At 40.9% G+C, this 18,733-nt stretch overlaps 1 protein-coding gene across 1 annotated transcript; it reads left to right on the top strand.

The window, feature by feature from the left end:
* Positions 1-3,177: 3,177 nt before the first annotated feature.
* LOC100697613 (elongation of very long chain fatty acids protein 6) lies at positions 3,178-17,225 on the top strand. The gene is made up of 4 exons (XM_003448712.4): positions 3,178-3,486; positions 8,807-8,938; positions 11,955-12,106; positions 14,110-17,225. The coding sequence occupies exons 1-4, from the start codon at positions 3,389-3,391 to the stop codon at positions 14,538-14,540; spliced, it is 813 nt and encodes a 270-aa protein (XP_003448760.1). The 5' UTR covers positions 3,178-3,388; the 3' UTR covers positions 14,541-17,225.
* Positions 17,226-18,733: the final 1,508 nt, after the last annotated feature.

Raw genomic sequence — 18,733 nt, 5'->3', positions numbered from 1 at the left:
GATTGTAATGATGTACAAAAGTCGTTACACTATGCAAAACCTTTTACGTATCCGTTTAACACTGTGGATATTTTCTGAGTTGAAGTACATAAAGGTATGCCAAAATTTTGGATTCTTGCTGTGTTTTTCACCACTTATAACTTCATACGTGCGGGACATATCCACACGAGATCTTCAGGGCTGAAAAACGCATTTAAATTCTGTTAAAAACTACAGCCAAAACAATTTCACACAGACTCCGAAGCATCACAATCTAAAGCCAAAGTCTTTAAAGGTTTTGTGCACCACAGTTTTTTTTCTTGTGACCAAGTTTGAGTATCAGTATGATGGGATACATACCATAGTTTTCCACAGTTAGCACTGTTGCCTCACAACAAGCAGAGCATGGGTTTGGGCCTTTTTATGTGCAGTTTGCAAGTTCCCCCTTGTCACTGTGGTTTCCTCCCACAGTCCAAAGACATGCTTGTGGTTAGGTTAAATGTCAGTTCTAAAGGTGTGGATGTAAATGGTTGTCTGTCATAACTACTGAACTGCATGAGAGGATGGAAACCATAGTTTCAGTAAACTGCATGGTTCCTTCTTTCTAATTTTTCTAATATAGTCATATTTTTGCACTGCAGTGAAATAGAGAAACAACTTTGGTGTTCATATGCTCTGCGAAACAGTTTGGAGAGTCTCGCTGATCTAACAATCTAAGTCCTGAAGCAGTTTTTCAGAAACCCTTGATGGGTCTGGACAGTGAGTATGAACACAGATCGTCACAGCGACTGGATCTTTCCTAGTGAGTAACAGGATCACGCCATCTTAGGGCAAAAGAAAATTCCCTCAAGCTGAACGGGCGATGAAGAAAACAGTGACGAGGGTATCCCCCAATGCAGTTTGCAGCTGTAGTTATTAACAGAGTGCAAATGTATTTTTCATCCCACAAAATCTCAAGTGTCTATCTCCTGTACTCATGAAGGAATGAGGGCTCAAAAATGCTGGAAAAAATAAGCTAAATAAAAAAGTGACAACATTTGGACCCAGCCTATGTCTCACAGGCCTGTATGAAGGTAATATTTTGCATGCTTCATTATACTAAAGTTATTCTACAGTCGGTTGTTTTGCTTATGAAATGTGTTCAACGGTTGAAATGGTGCATAGAAAAAACACCTTTGTGCAGGAAGTGAAGCATCTGCTGCTCAGAGTTTCCTGGTCTTTGTGCGTGTATTAAAAGTAGATATTAAAATAAGAGCTTATCACATCACCACATTATCGCTGAGACTCTCCCAGCTTCCTTTATCAGGTTTCATGTGCAGTGCTTCCGATGCTGACAGGTGATGTCTTATGAAACTGTACACCAAGCTGTTCCAGATGTACTTCAAGGGACTCCTTGTGTTCTTTGTACAGGATCAAAGAGCAGATCAATGCAGAAAGTCAATTTTTGTGATCTTATTACAGATAGGAGCACTGCAGACTGCCAGTGGAGAAAAGGATTCATTGAGCAGACACGTGAAAGGGAAACTTAAATGCAAATAAAGGCTTGTTCCTCACTTTGTTTAATAGTGTAATGCTTATTTTGCAAAGCTCAAACTGCATATAGTTGTTATCAGTTATTCTGCAAGTCATTTTGTGATTGATAGATTAAGCCTTTGCAAAAATATTCACCAAAAAAAGAAATGGAAGAAAGAAGTAAATTATAGCCGCATGTAAAACTAATTTTGTGCATTAAAACCAGCCCAGATTAATCATTTGAGTGCACACTGCTGCTGTGTGCATGTAATAATGTATTTGAAAGGCCCCAGTTAATCTAAATGATATTTTTCTCTTACATAATAAAGCAGCTGGTTTTGACTGACAGTATTAATCCAAGTATGGATATCTGGGGTCCTGGCCCTGCTGACAGGAGCAGACTGGTCCGACTGGTCCCAGTGCTTTTTATGGGGTCGATACTCCCAGCGCTCTCGCCTGATGACAAAACGTCACACCCAAGCCCCGCCTTTCTAAAAAACAAAAAATAAAAAACGTGTTCTTATTGAATCGCCCAATGACAGCGCAGGGAATACCGGAAATGCCAGCAAATAACTTCGCAATAAAAGTTGAGACTACAACCGGTGGAAATTTTGATATTGAGCACTTGAACCTTTAACTCTAGTGCTGAATGAGATATCAAAACTATCTCTCCCCAAACAATCTAAAAGTAGATATCAAAATAAATATAAAATAAAGATATAAACATTGCTTATTCTCACAGTATAGCTAATGATGAAAAGGTAAAACTAACATTTTACCAAGAAAAACAACCAAAGTAGTATTGTGGTGATTTCATTTTATATCCTTGTTATGATTTTGCCCTTTTGTGTTTCGTTGCAGTTAGTTGCTCTTTGCTTACACTGGATTTGCATATATTTGTATGTGATTAGCATCTTTATAAGTTTTGGGTGGGACCCTTGGTGGGCCCTTAAACGTGAGCACAAGAGAGAGGAAGACACCCTACAATGAGTTGAAACATCAACTTGTTATTTATTCCTGCTTAAAACTGATTTTTATGAATTTCAAAATCTTATTTGTTTTTCAAATATACCTATAGGGACATATAAAATTGAAAATATATTTTCAATTATATTAACTTTAATAGCAGGAAATTAACTACCCAGATGCTTTTTTCTTTCTCTCTTTTTTATGCCATATTTTTCAAGTAACCTATATTTGACAACAGCATAATAAAACTGGAAATTCTGTTTTTCGTGTACCCTCCCCAATATTTTTAGGGGCCCCCATATGAAAACATTCTGCCCCTGCCTGTGCATGCTATTTCATGCAAACCTATTTCAACAAATTCTAATCCTATAGCTACAATCCACACTGAGATTTGATGCCACTTAGGCTCCTGATCATGCTTTTATTCATGCCTCTCACTGTCACAGATCAATTCATAGACTTCAGAGTGTTCAAAATGAACCAGCAAGACTTTAAGTTTTTGTGTGTTTTATTTTGTGGTTTTTAAAACGATGGTTGTGCCACAGAAATAAATCTTCACTCCTGTTTATTGTGTTTCCTGATTGCTTCTGACTCAAAAGTGCAGATAATATATATATGCCATTGTCTAGGTCAGAAAAGTTATTAGGACTTGTCAGTTAATAGTTTTTGGAAAATACGTTTTATTTTGAAATCCTAAACCGGAATAGCGGCGTGCTCGTGCAGCTAGCTTTCTCGCGCTAAATAAAAATTGTCTTGACAGCCCCTCATCCTCCTGTCATCTCAGACGACCCAAAGCAGAGTTAAAACGGCTGATAGCGGAGGATAACCGAGCAGCAGTAAAACTATCGCTTCTCGTTTGCTTCTTCAACCTTTTATTGCATTTTTTTCTTCCTTCCAAAACTAAACCAGAAACTTTTAAGTAAGAAAAATGAACGAGAGTGAGCCGAGCAGTTACCCGTTGTCAGTGTACGACTTCGAGCAACGTTTCGACGAGAGAAGAGCGATGGAATGGATGCAAGAAAACTGGTAAGAACGAGGAAGTTGGTGAAATTTCAGTAAATAATAAGTCATTCAGTGGACTGCAGCTGTCTCTGTCGTTTGTTGTTGAAGCCGTTTAACGTAACATGTTCTGCATGTTCGGCCTAAAACCCATGAAATCTCTTTAGAACCTCAGGAACAACTTTCCCCCCCCCCCTCGCTTTAGTTCAAATAAACTTGAGTTAAGGATGCACTTCAGGGAGAAGAGGCGAGCCCTGCACGGAGTCCTGATTATGTAATTAACAGCTATGAAAGTAAAGAGAGCATGCTGGATCTGCGGCTGCCTGTCTTCACCTTCAGGCACAAATATTGAGTAACACGTCAAAAATTATGCCTTCCTCACTTGCACGTTTTCACTTTTTGGCTAGTTTGTAAGACTCAAACAGCGGCATCTGTACGTTACAAACGTCAACCTTGCTCAGATTAATGACAGACGTTACGTTGTATCGATCGTCGATCATCGATCGTATCAAAACATTTTGAGTTCCTGTGACGTTTTCTCCCCTATTTGAGTTAAATTAAGTTTATTTACTTGAACTATTTTGGGGTTTAAGTAAGCATGAGTTAAAGGTGAAGGTGTTTCATGCCTTGCTGGGCAGCGGCACAGATTTCTGTACTTTTTCCTGTTATTTTCTCTCCATGTTATGAAGAAAAATCATTTAAAAGATTAGGAAAAAGTTAAGCAGTTCTGCCTGTCCAGCGTGTCAAAGTCAAATGGGCTGTGTGGGGCACACTCGTTGCTTTAGATTCGAGACACATGCCTGCAGGGGTGAGGAGAGAGATTTTTTTTTTTTTTTGATAAAGATTTTTTTTTAAGCTTCATTTGTTGAAGTAACTATTTCAGTTTGTCTGTATGTAATAATTAAGAGTAAGATAATTGCATCTTGTTAACAGACATCTATTTTGTGCTGCTACTGTTTGTACAGTAGACGAGGAGATACCCAGACCTATCTCTCCCCGCCCACCTACTCCAGCTCTTTTGGTGGGACACTCAGGCATTCCCAAGCTACCAAGCCAGCTGAGAGACATAATCTTGTGTGTCCTATGTCTACACCGATATCTCCTCACAGTTTGGGATGCATGAAACACCAAGGAGGCATCTTAGTGAGATGCTGAGCCACCTTAGCTGGCCCCTTTCAATGTTGAGGAGTAGCAGCTCTATTCCGTTTCAAAGGACTGAGCTCCTAACTTTATCTCACTGTATCCTTCAAAGAGCCCCGCACAAAGCTTATTTCTGCTTTTGGTGTCTGTAGTCTCATTCTTTCAGCCACTGCTGAGATGCAGAGCTCTCTCTTTCCTACAACAGACCTGTTTAATCTCCTGTCACACCCTCCCTCACTTGCAAAAAAGACCCTGGAATATCTAAACTTCCCGACCAGAAGTGGTCAGTCCAACGTTTTCCAGCTCAGAACTCTGGCCTTAGATTTGAAGGTTATTCTCATCCCAGTTCCCTCCAGCTTGGCAGCAAATCTCCCTCAGAGCGAGCTGGAGGTTGTAACTCGATGAAACTAACAGAACCACAATGTCTGCAAAAAGCAGAGACGAGACTTCTGAACCTGAAGCCTGTGAGCTGTGTCTAGAATAAAAACTAGGAACACAGACAGTGACACAGTGCACATTTTCCATGAACCATATGGTTGTTTTTTCATCATATGATCAGAACCATTCTGTTGCCATTCTGGAAAACCAGAGTGGATGTTTTCACTTTGCTGCTTTGTTCTTGTCTTCAGGATCACTTGTGGGCTGGGTATGCCTGTGCTGATAACTCAGTGTTGATACCATGTCTTCTTTTCAGTCACAAAAATATTTAAATTAAAGTTGTAGCTCCTTATCTGGATGATCCATAATCTGTGTATTGTTTTTTATTTATTAACCTTGTAGCAGTAGCTGACCATAAATCAGGCCACCTACGATTAGCTATCTATTAGGAGTGGACTTTGTATTAAAACAGATTCACACTAAAAAAAACAGCAGGAAAAAGTTTCTCAGGTGTACAAAATGTTCCACCCCCATGAATCTGACAGCATTTGTATGTGCTTTGTTGAACTGTCAGAAAAGCACGTCAGTAACTGATAAAAAGAAATGATAAAGATAGAGGCATGTGAATCAGATCATTTAGACAATTTCTGAGTGACACTTGCACAGAGACAGTTGACAAAATTATTAAAGGAGGCCAGGAAGAAATGCTGCTGTAGTTAAGTTGAATTACCCTGAAAACACCCACTAGCTTACTGACTCCTGGAGACAACACACTCTGCCAGGTGATTGTGGCTCTGATAGCTCACGTCTGTCTCACCCTATGCAGGGAGATAAAACCTGGAGCGTTTATATGCACACTGGTGTGAGTTTGGCATAGTTCCCGAGTAGGCAGCACTGAAGTATTGATAAGAGTTTGGATGAACAGTTCTGCTTCATTTTATCATAGCTGACCTTCCAGTCAGACCCCAATAATGACGAGTCTGTTTCACAACACCAGTTGCCTCAAGGTACTTTTTTTATTGTCGGGTAAGGACCCTACAGTAATACAGAGAAAACCCCCAACTGTCCTCCTTTGAGTAAGCACTTGGTGACAGAGGGAAGGGAAAAATCCCTTTGAACAGGAAGAAACCTCTGGCAGAACCAGGCTGTGGAGAGCCAGAGATTAATAATAACTAATGATTAAATGCAGAGAGATTTGTAAACACATTTAAAAAAAGGGGAGATCCCCTCACCCTGCAGCTCTCGAGGTCCTTAAAAACCCTTGAAGTAAAGCTCAAGGTCTACAGTTTAGTCACATTTTGTTTAATTGATTGATTGTGTTGGTGTCCAGAGGGACAGCTACATTAAAAGTGTGTCATTGTCCAAAAAGTTATGGACCTGAGATTATTACTGAGATTTGGACGTTTGAGTGAAATGTTTGTAGCTGAAGGACTCTGTGCTTTTAAAGCTGGTTTAGGTAATCTCAGGATTAATGCCTCTGAAATCGAAATTATTGTAAGCTTTACCACATGCTCCTCGCTGGGTGCACAAGTCTGTCTCTAGGATAATACACTTTCTTTCTGTTTTTAATCTGAGATTTCTTGGTTGTTTTAAGTTTTGACCACTGAGTCTGGAAGACAAATTGATTGATTAGATGATTATTCAGTTACTGAATTTAATCTCGGTATGCAGGGAACAAACAGCATGTTGTCTAAGATCATGTGTTATTAGCTTGATGAAGAACTCTTGGTATGCTCAGAGGTTCAGATCTGTGCAGCAGGAACAGCTTTAGCTTTTTGCTGGTTTTTCCTCTCCCACAGGGGCAAACTGGGACCAGCTATCAGAATCCACTATAACCACTAACTGGGTCAAGCAGCAGCAGCAGCAGCAGTAGTATCTACTCATCCTGTGTATTATGTATGTTGCCAATCTGGATTAGTCATCTGCTGTATTCCCAAATACCCTCAGCCTCACGCACACCCTCCCTACTTAAATAAAAAAAAGCTTTTAATAACATATGAGAAGCAGGTTAATGTAAAATTAAAAATATATGGTGTCAGTGCACATGTGGTCTCTGTTTCCAGGGTTTAGTATTCTCCTCGGCTGTTTCTGCTCAGCCAAAAATCAACTTTTTCATCAGGCGCAGTGGTGCCCAGTGGAAACAGCCTTATTGCCCATAGCTGGCAGTCTGAGTGGTCTGTGTGTCAGGAGCTAATCTCTTAATCCTCTACTATCAGTATAATAATTGAGTTGGCTGGTGTCAGGAGGGCTGACATGTTGTAATTCATAGCCTGATGTTTCGACTTGTCATACGACTCTGGAGTGAGCACAGAGTTGTGATGTCAGCTCGTATTTGTCTTTAATTGCAGTTGTCTGGTTCACTCACACTAATTGTGTAATATCTTTATGTAAGAGCGCTGTGCCTGTGTAGTCGTCTCCAGTTTCAAAGTCTCAGGAGGTGATTTAGTGTTTAATAGAGCTGTTTGTCAGGGGAAGTGAGGTACTTCCTCTTTATTGTAAGCTGACAGAGGTCAAAGAACACACAGATCTGTGTGATGCTGGAGCTTTTAGGCTGGCATTTTGTGTTAAGTAACATCAGTGTTTCCCACAGATTTGGGCTCAGGGACGTGAGGTTGTGGCTAAAGACAAGTACACCCTATTTTTAAAAGATTTTATGTATATGTTTGCTACAGGAATTAAGAGGGTAAGTGTAGTAGCAGCCAGGTGCTGTTATTTAAATGCACTGTGTTAATGCACAGAACGCAGAAGCAACAGTTGCTGCACGTCAGACTAGGAACGGCTGTAAAGATGTTTCGAGTTAACATTCAGCAAATTCATCCCAAGGTCAGACCATGCAGTGCTCAGAGAAACTGCAAAAAACCCAAGAGCTGCATGTCAAACTGTACATGCCTCAGCATGTTAATGTTAACGATAATGACAGTACAATTAGAATAAGACTGAGCAGGTCCTTGTTTGGAACGGTTGCCAGGTGAAGATTTCTTCTCTCTAAAAGAACATGGCAGCACAGCTTAGGTTTGCAAAGCTGCATCTGGAAAAACCAAAAGACTTCTTTAAATGTTCTTTGGACAGATGAGACCAGAGTGGAGTTTTCTGGCTGTGGTGCACAAAACCTAACTTAGCATATCAGTGCACACACCTTATACTTACTGTCAGCGCAGGGGTCATGATTTGGGCACCTTGCGTTCACCATGAACTCCTTCATATACCAAAGTATTCTGGAGTCAAATGTGAGGCCATCTGTTTGACAGCTAAAGCTAAATTGGGTCACCCGACAGGACAATGATCCCGAACACAGAAGCAAATCTGCAACTGAATGGGCTGAAAAGAAAAGAAACAAGGTGCTGCAATGGTCCCGTCAAAGTCCAGACCTCATCCTGACTGATATGCAGAGAACTGTGCATGGACGAATGCCTGCAGACCTGCACTTGTGTTTAATAATTATAGAAGCTGCTGAGGACCAAAATGATTTTCCTATTATGGCCTGATTAGAATAACAAGAGCAAGTATTTTCTTTTTACATTGACGACAGCCGAATTTCCATGCATGTGTTTCCCTGAAATTAAGTATTAAATATTAATTGCAACAACTACAAAATTTGATCCTGTAAATTTTCAATCTAGTGTTTTGTGTCTGAGGGGAGCTTTTTTTCCTGTTACTGTCTCTATGCTGTAAGTAGTGCATGTAACAGTATTAACAGCATTTTAAACAGCACCACTTTAACACTTTAGTGTTTTCTTTTTAACACTTTACTGTTAAAAAGAAAACACTAAAGTGTTAAAGTAGTGCAGTGAGGATGATTGTGACGTCTGCTGTGTGTGTTTCTCTGCAGGACCAAGTCTTTTATATTCTCCGGCCTGTACGCTGCGATCATATTTGGAGGGCAGCACTTCATGAGAGAAAGGCAAAGACTGAACCTGCGGCGCCCACTGGTGTTGTGGTCACTCAGCCTGGCCATCTTCAGGTGAGTGACTCTCAAGGTCGATGCAGCTGAGACAGCTGACGTGACCTTAACGCTCAGTCAACCAAACATTAGAATCGAGTGTTTCAGAGAAAAGTTGTTTGGTATTTTTTCTCTGAAGGTCATTTTCCTTTCTGGGTAAACAGGAACATGAACTGAAAGAGGGATAGTCAAAGAAGGAATGTGTTCTGAGTATTTCTTTGTGATGCCACAACCAGTCTGATAACAGCTGTCACCTCAAGGTTCAACGCAAGATTTAAAGCAGTGTACTTCAAGAACACCACAAACATTTCACTCACTAAGAGTCCTGATGTCCATCTGCACATGGTATCTGTGAGGTGCAATCTAAAACTTCTAGGGGCTGACCTATAAAACTGGTTTACATTTTTGACAACCGAGACCATCTTCTCGGAGATTTCCAGGAAGATTCTAGAGCAGCTGCATTTTCAAAATAGGACATTCCACTCGAGTTGCAGTTTCACCACAAACCTCAAAGCAGCAGAGAGCAACCTCAGCTTCTCATTCAAAATGACCTGAATTTCATGCAAAGGATCGTTGCTGTTGATAAGAGCCAGATTTTTGGCATTTTTCACCTATAGGTAGTGGGATTTTATGTCCCTGCTGCTTTATCTTCTTGGATCAAGTTGAAAGATCTCCATTTTGACACGCTGAAGGAGATCAGGGCTTCTACAAAGCAATCTTTAAAAAAAGCATCCGCGGTAGAATACCTGAGAAAATTATCTAGAGCAGGACATCAGCCAAACTCCAAACAGGTTTCTGTTAATGTACTCCTTCAGTTAACAATTATCAATCTAATTTGGTGATTTGTATATCGTTAGCTTCATAGCATAAGTGCCTAAGTCATTGTCTGGTCAAAGTGACTTAGGCAATTATGCTATGAAGCTAACGATATGAGGACCAGGGGTGGGCAATCTCAGTCCACGAGGGCCGGTGTCCCTGCAGGTTTTAGATGTGTCCTCGAACCAACACAGCTGATTTAAATGGCTAAATTGCTAAATTACCTCCTCAACATGTCTTGAAGTACTCCAGGGGGCTGGTAATGAACTAATCATTTGATTCAGGTGTGTTGACCCAGGGTGAGATCTAAAACCTGCAGGACACCGGCACTCGAGGCCTGGAGTTGCCCACCCCTGGTCTAACCCACCATAGCCTGCAAGGATCCACTTGGCAGGTGTGCAGGAGGCCCTCTCTTTAATCTTAGTCCCAGTGCTGTGGGTACATCCTGCTCCTTTCACCCTCAGCTGTCCGCACACAGGACGCGATGGTGTTAGTGTAGTGGTTTTTGCTTTTTACTACATCCACCCTGTTAACTCTGTTGTCCTTTAAAGGATATGTTTGGTTTTTACTATCGGTATATTTTTGCAACCTCAGAGACGTGTGTCAGAAATGATGACACAACATCTGGCACGCTTTGTTGCTTTGCTGTCATTTGGGCTTACTGTGACTCTCTCGTGGATGCCCATGTTAAAGTAAACAACCTGACAGAAGTGAACGTGATGAGAGGGTTTACTGGTTAAGAGAGGGATTGACTGCTTTAACGTCATGTAATTAGGGGTGGGGTAGCTTTGAGTGGCAGGTGGGTGCTGACACAGACAGGTAGCAGCTAAGTGGGAGTCATAAAGCTAGACCTCATGCCTGTGTTAAGGCCTCTTGTAGCATTTTTAACTCAAATATGTGATAAATATATCTTTATGCTTTAGTTTTTTTAAAATTACATTCTAGTGTTTCATTAGTCTTGGTGCTAATTAAGAGATATCAGTGCAATCCACATGTAAACTCCCAGCTTTAGCTGACAGTTTAGCACTAAACTATCGCTACTGAGCTATGAGGCTACTACAGCTGGGCTGCCAGCAGAAGACAAGAGTTTAAAACTTAGACATTAACCATTATTTTCTGACTAATTTAACTACTAATGAAATATTTCTGGTGCACTTAGGTGGAAGTAAAGCTGTTTATGGAGACTTAACCTCAACAAGTCAGTCGCCAAGCGCTCAAAATATATTCATGATGGAATGAAAAAAGAAAGTACTTCCTCTTAGGCTAATGTGCAGTGGGCCACACAAGGTTTTCAGATTTGTAATCAGGTTTTTTTCACTGCTCTCTGGCCACTTCGGCTATTTATTCATTCATCATATAGTTAGTATTACAGTTATAGGAAACAGCAGTTCATTTACTAATGTGAAGGCTTGTCCAACTGATATATTGCAGAGTCTTTGAGCAAAAAGAGTTTAAAAGTGCTGTTTGAATGAGTGACCGTGGCTTAGTTTAAAAGGACTGTAAGAGTATTAGAGGACTATATTTATAAACAGGCATCCATACGCTACATACACCATCGTTTTGTGTCTGATACTCTGAAAAAAGAGAGCATAATCCCCATCAAACTCACAGTTTGGTCCTGTTTGACCTGCATTTGATTTGTGTCAGATCGAAGGCCAATACGACGATCAGTCATCAGAGAAAATGACACAGGCTGGCTCCCTGTTGACTGCGATCTGGTTTGCAATTGTTGGAACATCAGATAAAGGCACAGGGAGTCTCTGAGGTGTGTTTAAGATGGTCTGACTGAGATTGCGTATGAAATCTCCACATCAGTGTTGCACCATTGTGCAAGTTGCTCTTTGTCATCAGTGTAATGTCAATAAACCTTTTGACATCAAACCTTTATGGCTGCACTGTAGCAGTGATCTCTGCAGCTCAGTTATGGTTTTGTTTTTTTGATTATTTTTTATGACAAACAGTAAAATGGGTTATAAAAATGCTGCTTTCAATGCTTCATTTGTCCACAGGAGGCATGGCAGAATGATTACACTTTAACACATCAGGGCTGCCAGTTGAGACCATCCCTGTTTTTACTATTAGGATGAGAAAACAGAAGCTGTTCTAGGAAAGTGGTGAAAAATATGAAACCAGTAAAGCGGCATAATTTTCTAAAAGAAATGGCTGAGCGTCTGTGATCCTAGCTGTTGGCTAACATGTTCTTGTTGTGCTTCCTCTGCAGCATCGTAGGAGCGGTCAGGACCGGAGCTTACATGCTGCACGTCCTCACAAACGACGGCTTCAAACAGTCGGTGTGTGACAACAGCTTCTACAGCGCTCCCCTCACCAAATTCTGGGCCTACGCCTTTGCCCTCAGCAAGGCCCCCGAGCTGGGTGAGACTTCATTTGATCTCATAAATGTCAGAATATTACTTCCATGAATGAAGCAGATACTGAAATCTAACCTATTCATAGACCACCAGCTGTAGATTCCTTATTTCTTTTTTATTGAATGAAGGTGAAGCAGGACCTGTTTACACTATAGGAGCTCCACCAACTCAGAAAAAACACTGTTTTAATCATATTAAGGGTGGGGGTTAGCATTAGCCAAAACCATGATGTGGCATAAAGTGCTGTGCAAAAGTCTTGATCCACCCCTCATCTCTTCGTATTTTGCTTCTAAGGAGCCAGACTTTCTTGTAATGTTTTTTTAAAAAGGTCTTAATCAGTACTTTCTGAAGGTCTGTCAGAGCTTTTCTTTGGTTCAGTCCTTAACACTGACCTATGAATAATTCAAACATAAATGCATATAATTCAAGGGATGAACCTGTGATGTCATTTTTTTATTTCGTTTCTTGACATGTTGTTGCTACTAACCGTGCAAAACCACGTAGTTTGTTCCCATTTAATTAGGTGAATCTTTGCAAAATGCAAAGGTAACAGTTTATTTGCAACAACAACGTGATTCCCAAAGAGCTGTTAGCTGAAAACTTTTTTTTTTTTTTTTAATTTTTTGGCATGATGTGCAGGGAAAAAGATTTAGTGAGAACAGGTCTGATGGAGCGATGAAACATGAGTTTCTACGTCCATCTGTAAAGCATGGTGGAGGCTCTGTCATGGTTTAGAGCTGCGTTTCAGTGAGTGGTGTGGATTTTTTTTCAAAATGAATGTAACTGTGAACACAAGAATATTAAGTCAGAGCTTCATCCACCATGCAGTACTGCCTGGGACACATCTGATCGGCAGCAGCTCCTTTTTTCAATAAAAGATGATCCCAGACACGCTGCCACTAAAGTAAAAGTTCACCTGGATTAAAAAAACAATAAAACAACACATACAGTGACAGTCATCAGTCATGGATCGTACCAGATAAGTTATTGTTATAGTTGTGCAAACCTTTCTATTTCCATGTACATTTGCACGTTTCACCTGCCTTCCTCGCAGAATGTTAAGAAATGAGGGTTGGTGCAAGACTTGTACGCACTGAAAGCGTGTAAATGTGTAAATGTGTTAGATGTGTTTCAGTCTTTGGTCCAAAAGGATCTAAATTCAAACTGGATTTTTTTTCTTGCTCAGCCACTCTAAGAATGAAATGATTTGCTCACTGTAGATTAAAGTGTGCGCCACTGTGCAGTAAATCCATCAGCAGGTGATTCCCTTAAGAGCTGAAATGGAGGCAGATGCTGAGCTGGCAAGAAAAGTCCATTAGCGCACAGCTGATACTGTACAAGCAATGTTTCCTCAGCCGCAGACAGGAAGGATACGTCTGCTTCCTACTGCAGGATAAAGACTCTTTATAGAGACTCAAATGAGCTTTAAATTAGAAATACAGGTTGTTCTATTTTATAACAACTTCATGGGATTCACCAGCATCTGTATTTGTACTTATCAAAGTAAGCTTTGGGAACACGGAGAGGAAGTTTGTCTGTGTAAGCTAAACCCTTTTACTTGTTAAATCCACCTGAAAGATCAAACATAAACCCACAAATCTGTGATGGATGTTCATGAAGCTGTAAGCTAACTGCTTTCGCTGCCTTCTTGAAAGTCTCTGTGCTCCTCACGTACCTGTAAGGCCATCATAAAATCATTTAGTACACCCCCCCCCCTTTCAAACACTGTAAGTGAAGGATAATAAGTCAGGCTTTATTTGAGCTGCGGTAAACTTGATATGCAGTCAGGTCCTGTCAGGTATTTCACTTTTTTCCCATTTAAGCTGTTTTTCTGTAGTTTTAAAAAAATATATTTTTCCTGCTCTCACACAGCAATTTTTCCATCTTTTGTGATATATAAAGTACATCTGGTGTTATTAATCATGACACCAGATGTACTGAGGGGTTGAGGTTTGGTGCTCGGCTATGGTTTTATTTAAACGATTTCCTCTCTGCCGCCTCTCTCAGGAGACACCGTGTTCATTGTCCTGCGGAAACAGCGCCTCATCTTCCTGCACTGGTACCACCACATCACCGTGCTGCTTTACGCCTGGTACACCTACAAGGACCAGCTGGCGGGCGGCGGCTGGTTCATGACCATGAACTACATGGTTCACTCTCTCATGTACACGTACTACGCCGCCCGGGCGGCCAGCCTGCGGGTGCCGCGTCCCTTTGCCATGGTCATCACGACCTTGCAGATCCTGCAGATGGTGATGGGCCTGGCCGTGCAGGGCCTCGTGTACCACTGGATGCACGAGGTGCGCTGTCCGTCCCACCAGGACAACATCGTGTGGGGCTCTCTCATGTACCTCAGCTACTTGATCCTTTTTGCCTATTTCTTCTACAACACCTACCTCAAAGGCTCCCCGAGGGACAAAGGGTCCAAGAAAGAGTAGCGCGCCTCCCTGCGCTCGGGGTCGTATTAAAGGCTCTGAACGTCCTCCTCTTCTGACTGCAGCTCAGAGAGGAGGACGATTTGGAGCATTTTAATGTGATCTCACGATGAAAGTGAGGAGATCGAGGGGCATTTCCGTAACTGTGTTTGACTAAAAATAGCGCTGTCGTCATTTAAACGATTGCCTTGTTTACTTAAACTCCTTTATCTTAAAAACAGCCATATGAGGGCCAAATACTGTCAGAGGCGACTGACACTTGTTCGTGTGTTTTTAAAGAAGAAGTCATTGATTTATATGTAAGAAGAAATGCTTAATTTTACTTTGAGTGGGGAAATGGTTAGCTTAGCATAAAGGCTGGAAGCAGACTTTCCTTTCCCTGGAAAACTGACTTATTTAAATTCTGTACCTTTCTGTTTAACCTGCAAATTAACAAAAACATACAAGCAACAGATTCTTGACCCCAGCTGAAATCCAAGACGCCACAAACATCTTTTACAGACAGGATCCTTATAAACGTGGCCAGCATTTACACACCGCCTGCTCACTGTCTTTATGCTCGGCTAGGATAAACAGTCTGCACCAAATGTTGAACTATCCCTTTAAAAGTGACACCAGAGGAGGTGCTAATCTGATGCAATAAAAATGAGCATCACGTGGCGCCAGCAGGCGCAGAAACTGTACCACCTGTGTCCGCCTGTGCAGGTTATCAGGTAACAGGGAGTGAAGACTAATGCACTAAATGGCAGAGAAATATTTTCATGCATGGCACGTAAACGTGCAGGAAGAAAAGCGATACGAGTTTAGTTCGGTGTAATTTTTAAAATGCTGTCACCACTTTACCTTGATCTATAAAGGAAGCCTTCTCTGTCTGCTCCTCCCAGTTTACCTCGCTGGCTTACAGCTGCCTCGACTTGTTAGCTTAGGTTTTTTTTTTTAAGGTATTGGTTTGAATCGAGGTGAAGTTTCTGAGTCTGAGAGCACAACAGTAAAGTAAAGTAACTATATTCTTATAAAACGAACACTTAGAGCGGTTAAATTTAGTGTTGCTGCTAACGCCGTCCACAGCGGTGCGTTGCTTTGCTTCACCCTTTACTGCAGGTGATGCACTGACCACTAAGTACCTCATGCAACCCAGCTTTCCTTTAACATAGCCAATATTTATAGCCGCTTTCACCACGCGTACACTCTGTAAGACGAGGCCTGAGTGAGGAACGTGTCCCTCAAATGAAAGCCGTCCCAGCTCGAACAGCTGACAGGAAGTGCGTTAAACCGGACGTCCTCCTGTCCCTGTCGTTTGGGTTGTTTTCAGATGTTCACGCGCTGTACAGTATATATTTTTTAACATTTTATAAGAGATGACAGGGAACGACATGCGCTTCACTGATGGAGTTGGGACGCAGTTTCCCGAACCTTTTCTTCTGTGCAGCTGTGCGATGGATTTAAAAAGGAGACGTGTAGATGTGATGAAGATGCAGACCTGTAGCTTTAACTCGGAGGTTTAACAAAAACATTCCACTTCTATGGTGCACATTTATTAAAAGCGATAAAAAGCATCTGAAAACTGTTTGCACTGTTTGATTCTGTGCTGAGCAGCAGCAGTTAAGCCATATTGTCTCGTGTGAAGTATTTAGCAGACAAACAAAAAGGATAAATTGAACATAATGTGACGTAACAGGAGATATTTTTGTATCTTGTGACTCCTACGAGGTCCGACCACTATATTTGCCTTTTTGTTGCCAACACTTGATTCCTGATGTTTGTGTTTAGTTAGGGGAAAAAAGCTTTATTTTAATCCATCCTTTGTGATTTTGCCCTGTGCTCATGTTGGTTTTGGTTATTTATTTTCCTTTTGTGCTTTAAATTATTTGAACAAACTGATACCAAACATACGGCAGATGACGAGGACCAAATTTATGTGGCGATTGCCGCTGACTCTTTATGACCTGCTAAAGAGGAGGCCACAAGGCGCTGATGTCCGTTTTTAGATGAGAAGGATGTTTTCTTTGCGTTTTCCAGGTGTGAGGTTTACTTGGCAGGTGTCACATTAGGATGCATGTTGAGTTCAGTTTTCTCCATCCACGCTCGTGCTTACACCGCTTCGGAGGGTGAACTGCGACAGTGTTTGTTTAAAATTGTGCAGCACGTTTTCAAACCACGTCCTGTTTAACGGGCCTGTGCTCGCCACAGAAGCTGCTCGCCCTGGTTGGAAACGTGTTTGCTGAGCGCTGTGGTTTAAAACCTGTGTGGAGACTTTTGACTTGGTGTGACGGAGCTGATTTTGTGTTTGTGTCTGTAGTTGAATTCCGATTTTTGTGAATTACAGTTTCCGCCTTCCGTGAGAAACGACGTAGTTCTGATAAAAGCACCGTTTTCAGATGCACTTATTGTTTCAGCACCAACCTGTTCTAGTAGTTTTTAAGTGATTGAATGTAAAAGAGCACTGAACACTGTTTGAAACTGCCTGCTTTTTAAAAATCTGACACATTGTAACGCTGTTAAAACTTGAAACGATTCTTCTCGTTATGGATCGTTGGTGTGCCAAACATGCTTCTGTTTATTTTCTCTCCTGCTTTACTTTGTTTTGTTGTCTGTGCTTTGTTTCCTACTGATTTTTAATCCCTGTGGTTTCTACTGGAAAAAGGGCTTCGTGTCGAAACGTTATAATAAAAGTTTTCTGGTTTCAAATGTCTGTTTGTTGTTTCGGGGGTGAAATATTTTCACTGTGGAGAAGAATATCTGTGTTTAAATAGAAAAAAAGGACAAACTCACCATAAACATGGACAGGTGTTTGATTTAGAGTTTCCTTTATTAAGATTATCTTAAAAATATAAAGCATATATTCAAGCGTCTGACAGGCATGTGTGATAAAGCCAGGACTTCAGTCTGATTTTCTTTTATTTTCTTTTAAATGAGTTTTCCTTTTTATTGGCACATACATTATAAACATATTTAATTGCTTTTATTTAACTAAGCAGCGGCTCTCGAAATTTAAATGCCATCTTTTGCAAGATTGTCGAGTCTTATTTATAGACGAGAGCTAAACTCAGGCATACACAGCTTAATGTAAAATGCATTTCTGAGATGGTGATGAGTTCTCAGTGACCTCGACCTCAGGGTGTGACAATTATGTGTGTGAAAGGTTGTAGCGTGAAGCCCTTTGAAGGTCACTGGGACTGAAAAGTGCCGTATAGATGGCAGTCTCACATTGTTCTGTTATTCAGGCCTGAATGTGGCAACCCAGCGACCGTGAGAGAATTTTTTTAAAAAGGTTTGTGTACATTTGACATAACACCTCCCATCACTGCACTGGTCGCAAATAAAATCCCAGAAAGTGCCATAAACAGTTTAGGTGTCAGCAACAGCTGTGGGAAAACAACTAAATAAAGATGGAAAGGTCATATTTCAGTAAATACAGGTACACAAATAAAATCACAGACAAATATACAGAAGATAGAGAGTGAAATAGAAAAAATTTAAGGCTTTCAAACATTTGTTTTTATTAAACATGAGGTTGACTATAAGGTGAATTCCTTGAAGACCGACGGCGTTATTGGAAAACTTCTGAAACTGCTGTTAAATGAAACTTTTATGATGCTCATGCTGTTCCTGTGTATTTGTGTTGGTTTTATTGGCATTGCTAAGAAGGTGATAGTTCAGTTTCATTTATCATTGCGGTCATAGTGCATGTTTAAGGAATGGGAAAAGTGTATAATAGGATTGTGTTAAATTGTAACCATGAATTACAGAGGAAAGAAAATGTCAAAAGTAAAGTAAGAGAGAAAGATAATATATAACATGTCAAATCTACATATTAGGTCTTAATAATAGATTTTTCAGTTCTAGTCATTAAAGCGAGCTCTGTAAGAAAATAAATAAGATCCAGAATGTACAGAAGTATGTAAACAAGGCTCTCAGTATACTCATATTGGACACAGATGTGTATTTTCTGTATAAACTTGTGTGAGTCTAAAGGATAAATTGACTGATGAGCACACAGTGGCTCTACAGTCAGTCTCTGATGATCAGAAGCTGTTAAATCCCAGTGAGGCCTTTAAACTAGAGGAATTTGTCTTGCTGACACAGTTAAAACCACACCGGCCTCCTGCAGCTCTCCAGCTCGCAGCACACTGCCCTACAAACGTCCAGGCTGAGCCGAGCGCTCTCTGGGAGGTCGTGGGTTGATGGAAGACAAA

Source organism: Oreochromis niloticus, linkage group LG8 (genome assembly GCF_001858045.2).
Source record: "Oreochromis niloticus isolate F11D_XX linkage group LG8, O_niloticus_UMD_NMBU, whole genome shotgun sequence".
Taxonomy (NCBI): domain Eukaryota; kingdom Metazoa; phylum Chordata; class Actinopteri; order Cichliformes; family Cichlidae; genus Oreochromis; species Oreochromis niloticus.
This window is presented reverse-complemented; position numbering and strand designations above follow the sequence as displayed.

Excerpts from the sequence above, each read along its gene's own strand:
- LOC100697613 (XM_003448712.4), top strand. The coding sequence starts at position 3,389 with ATGAACGAGAGTGAGCCGAGCAGTTACCCGTTGTCAGTGTACGACTTC. Across the intron at positions 3,487-8,806 it reads GAATGGATGCAAGAAAACTG|GACCAAGTCTTTTATATTCT; the intron begins GTAAGAACGAGG and ends GTTTCTCTGCAG. Across the intron at positions 8,939-11,954 it reads CTCAGCCTGGCCATCTTCAG|CATCGTAGGAGCGGTCAGGA; the intron begins GTGAGTGACTCT and ends CTTCCTCTGCAG.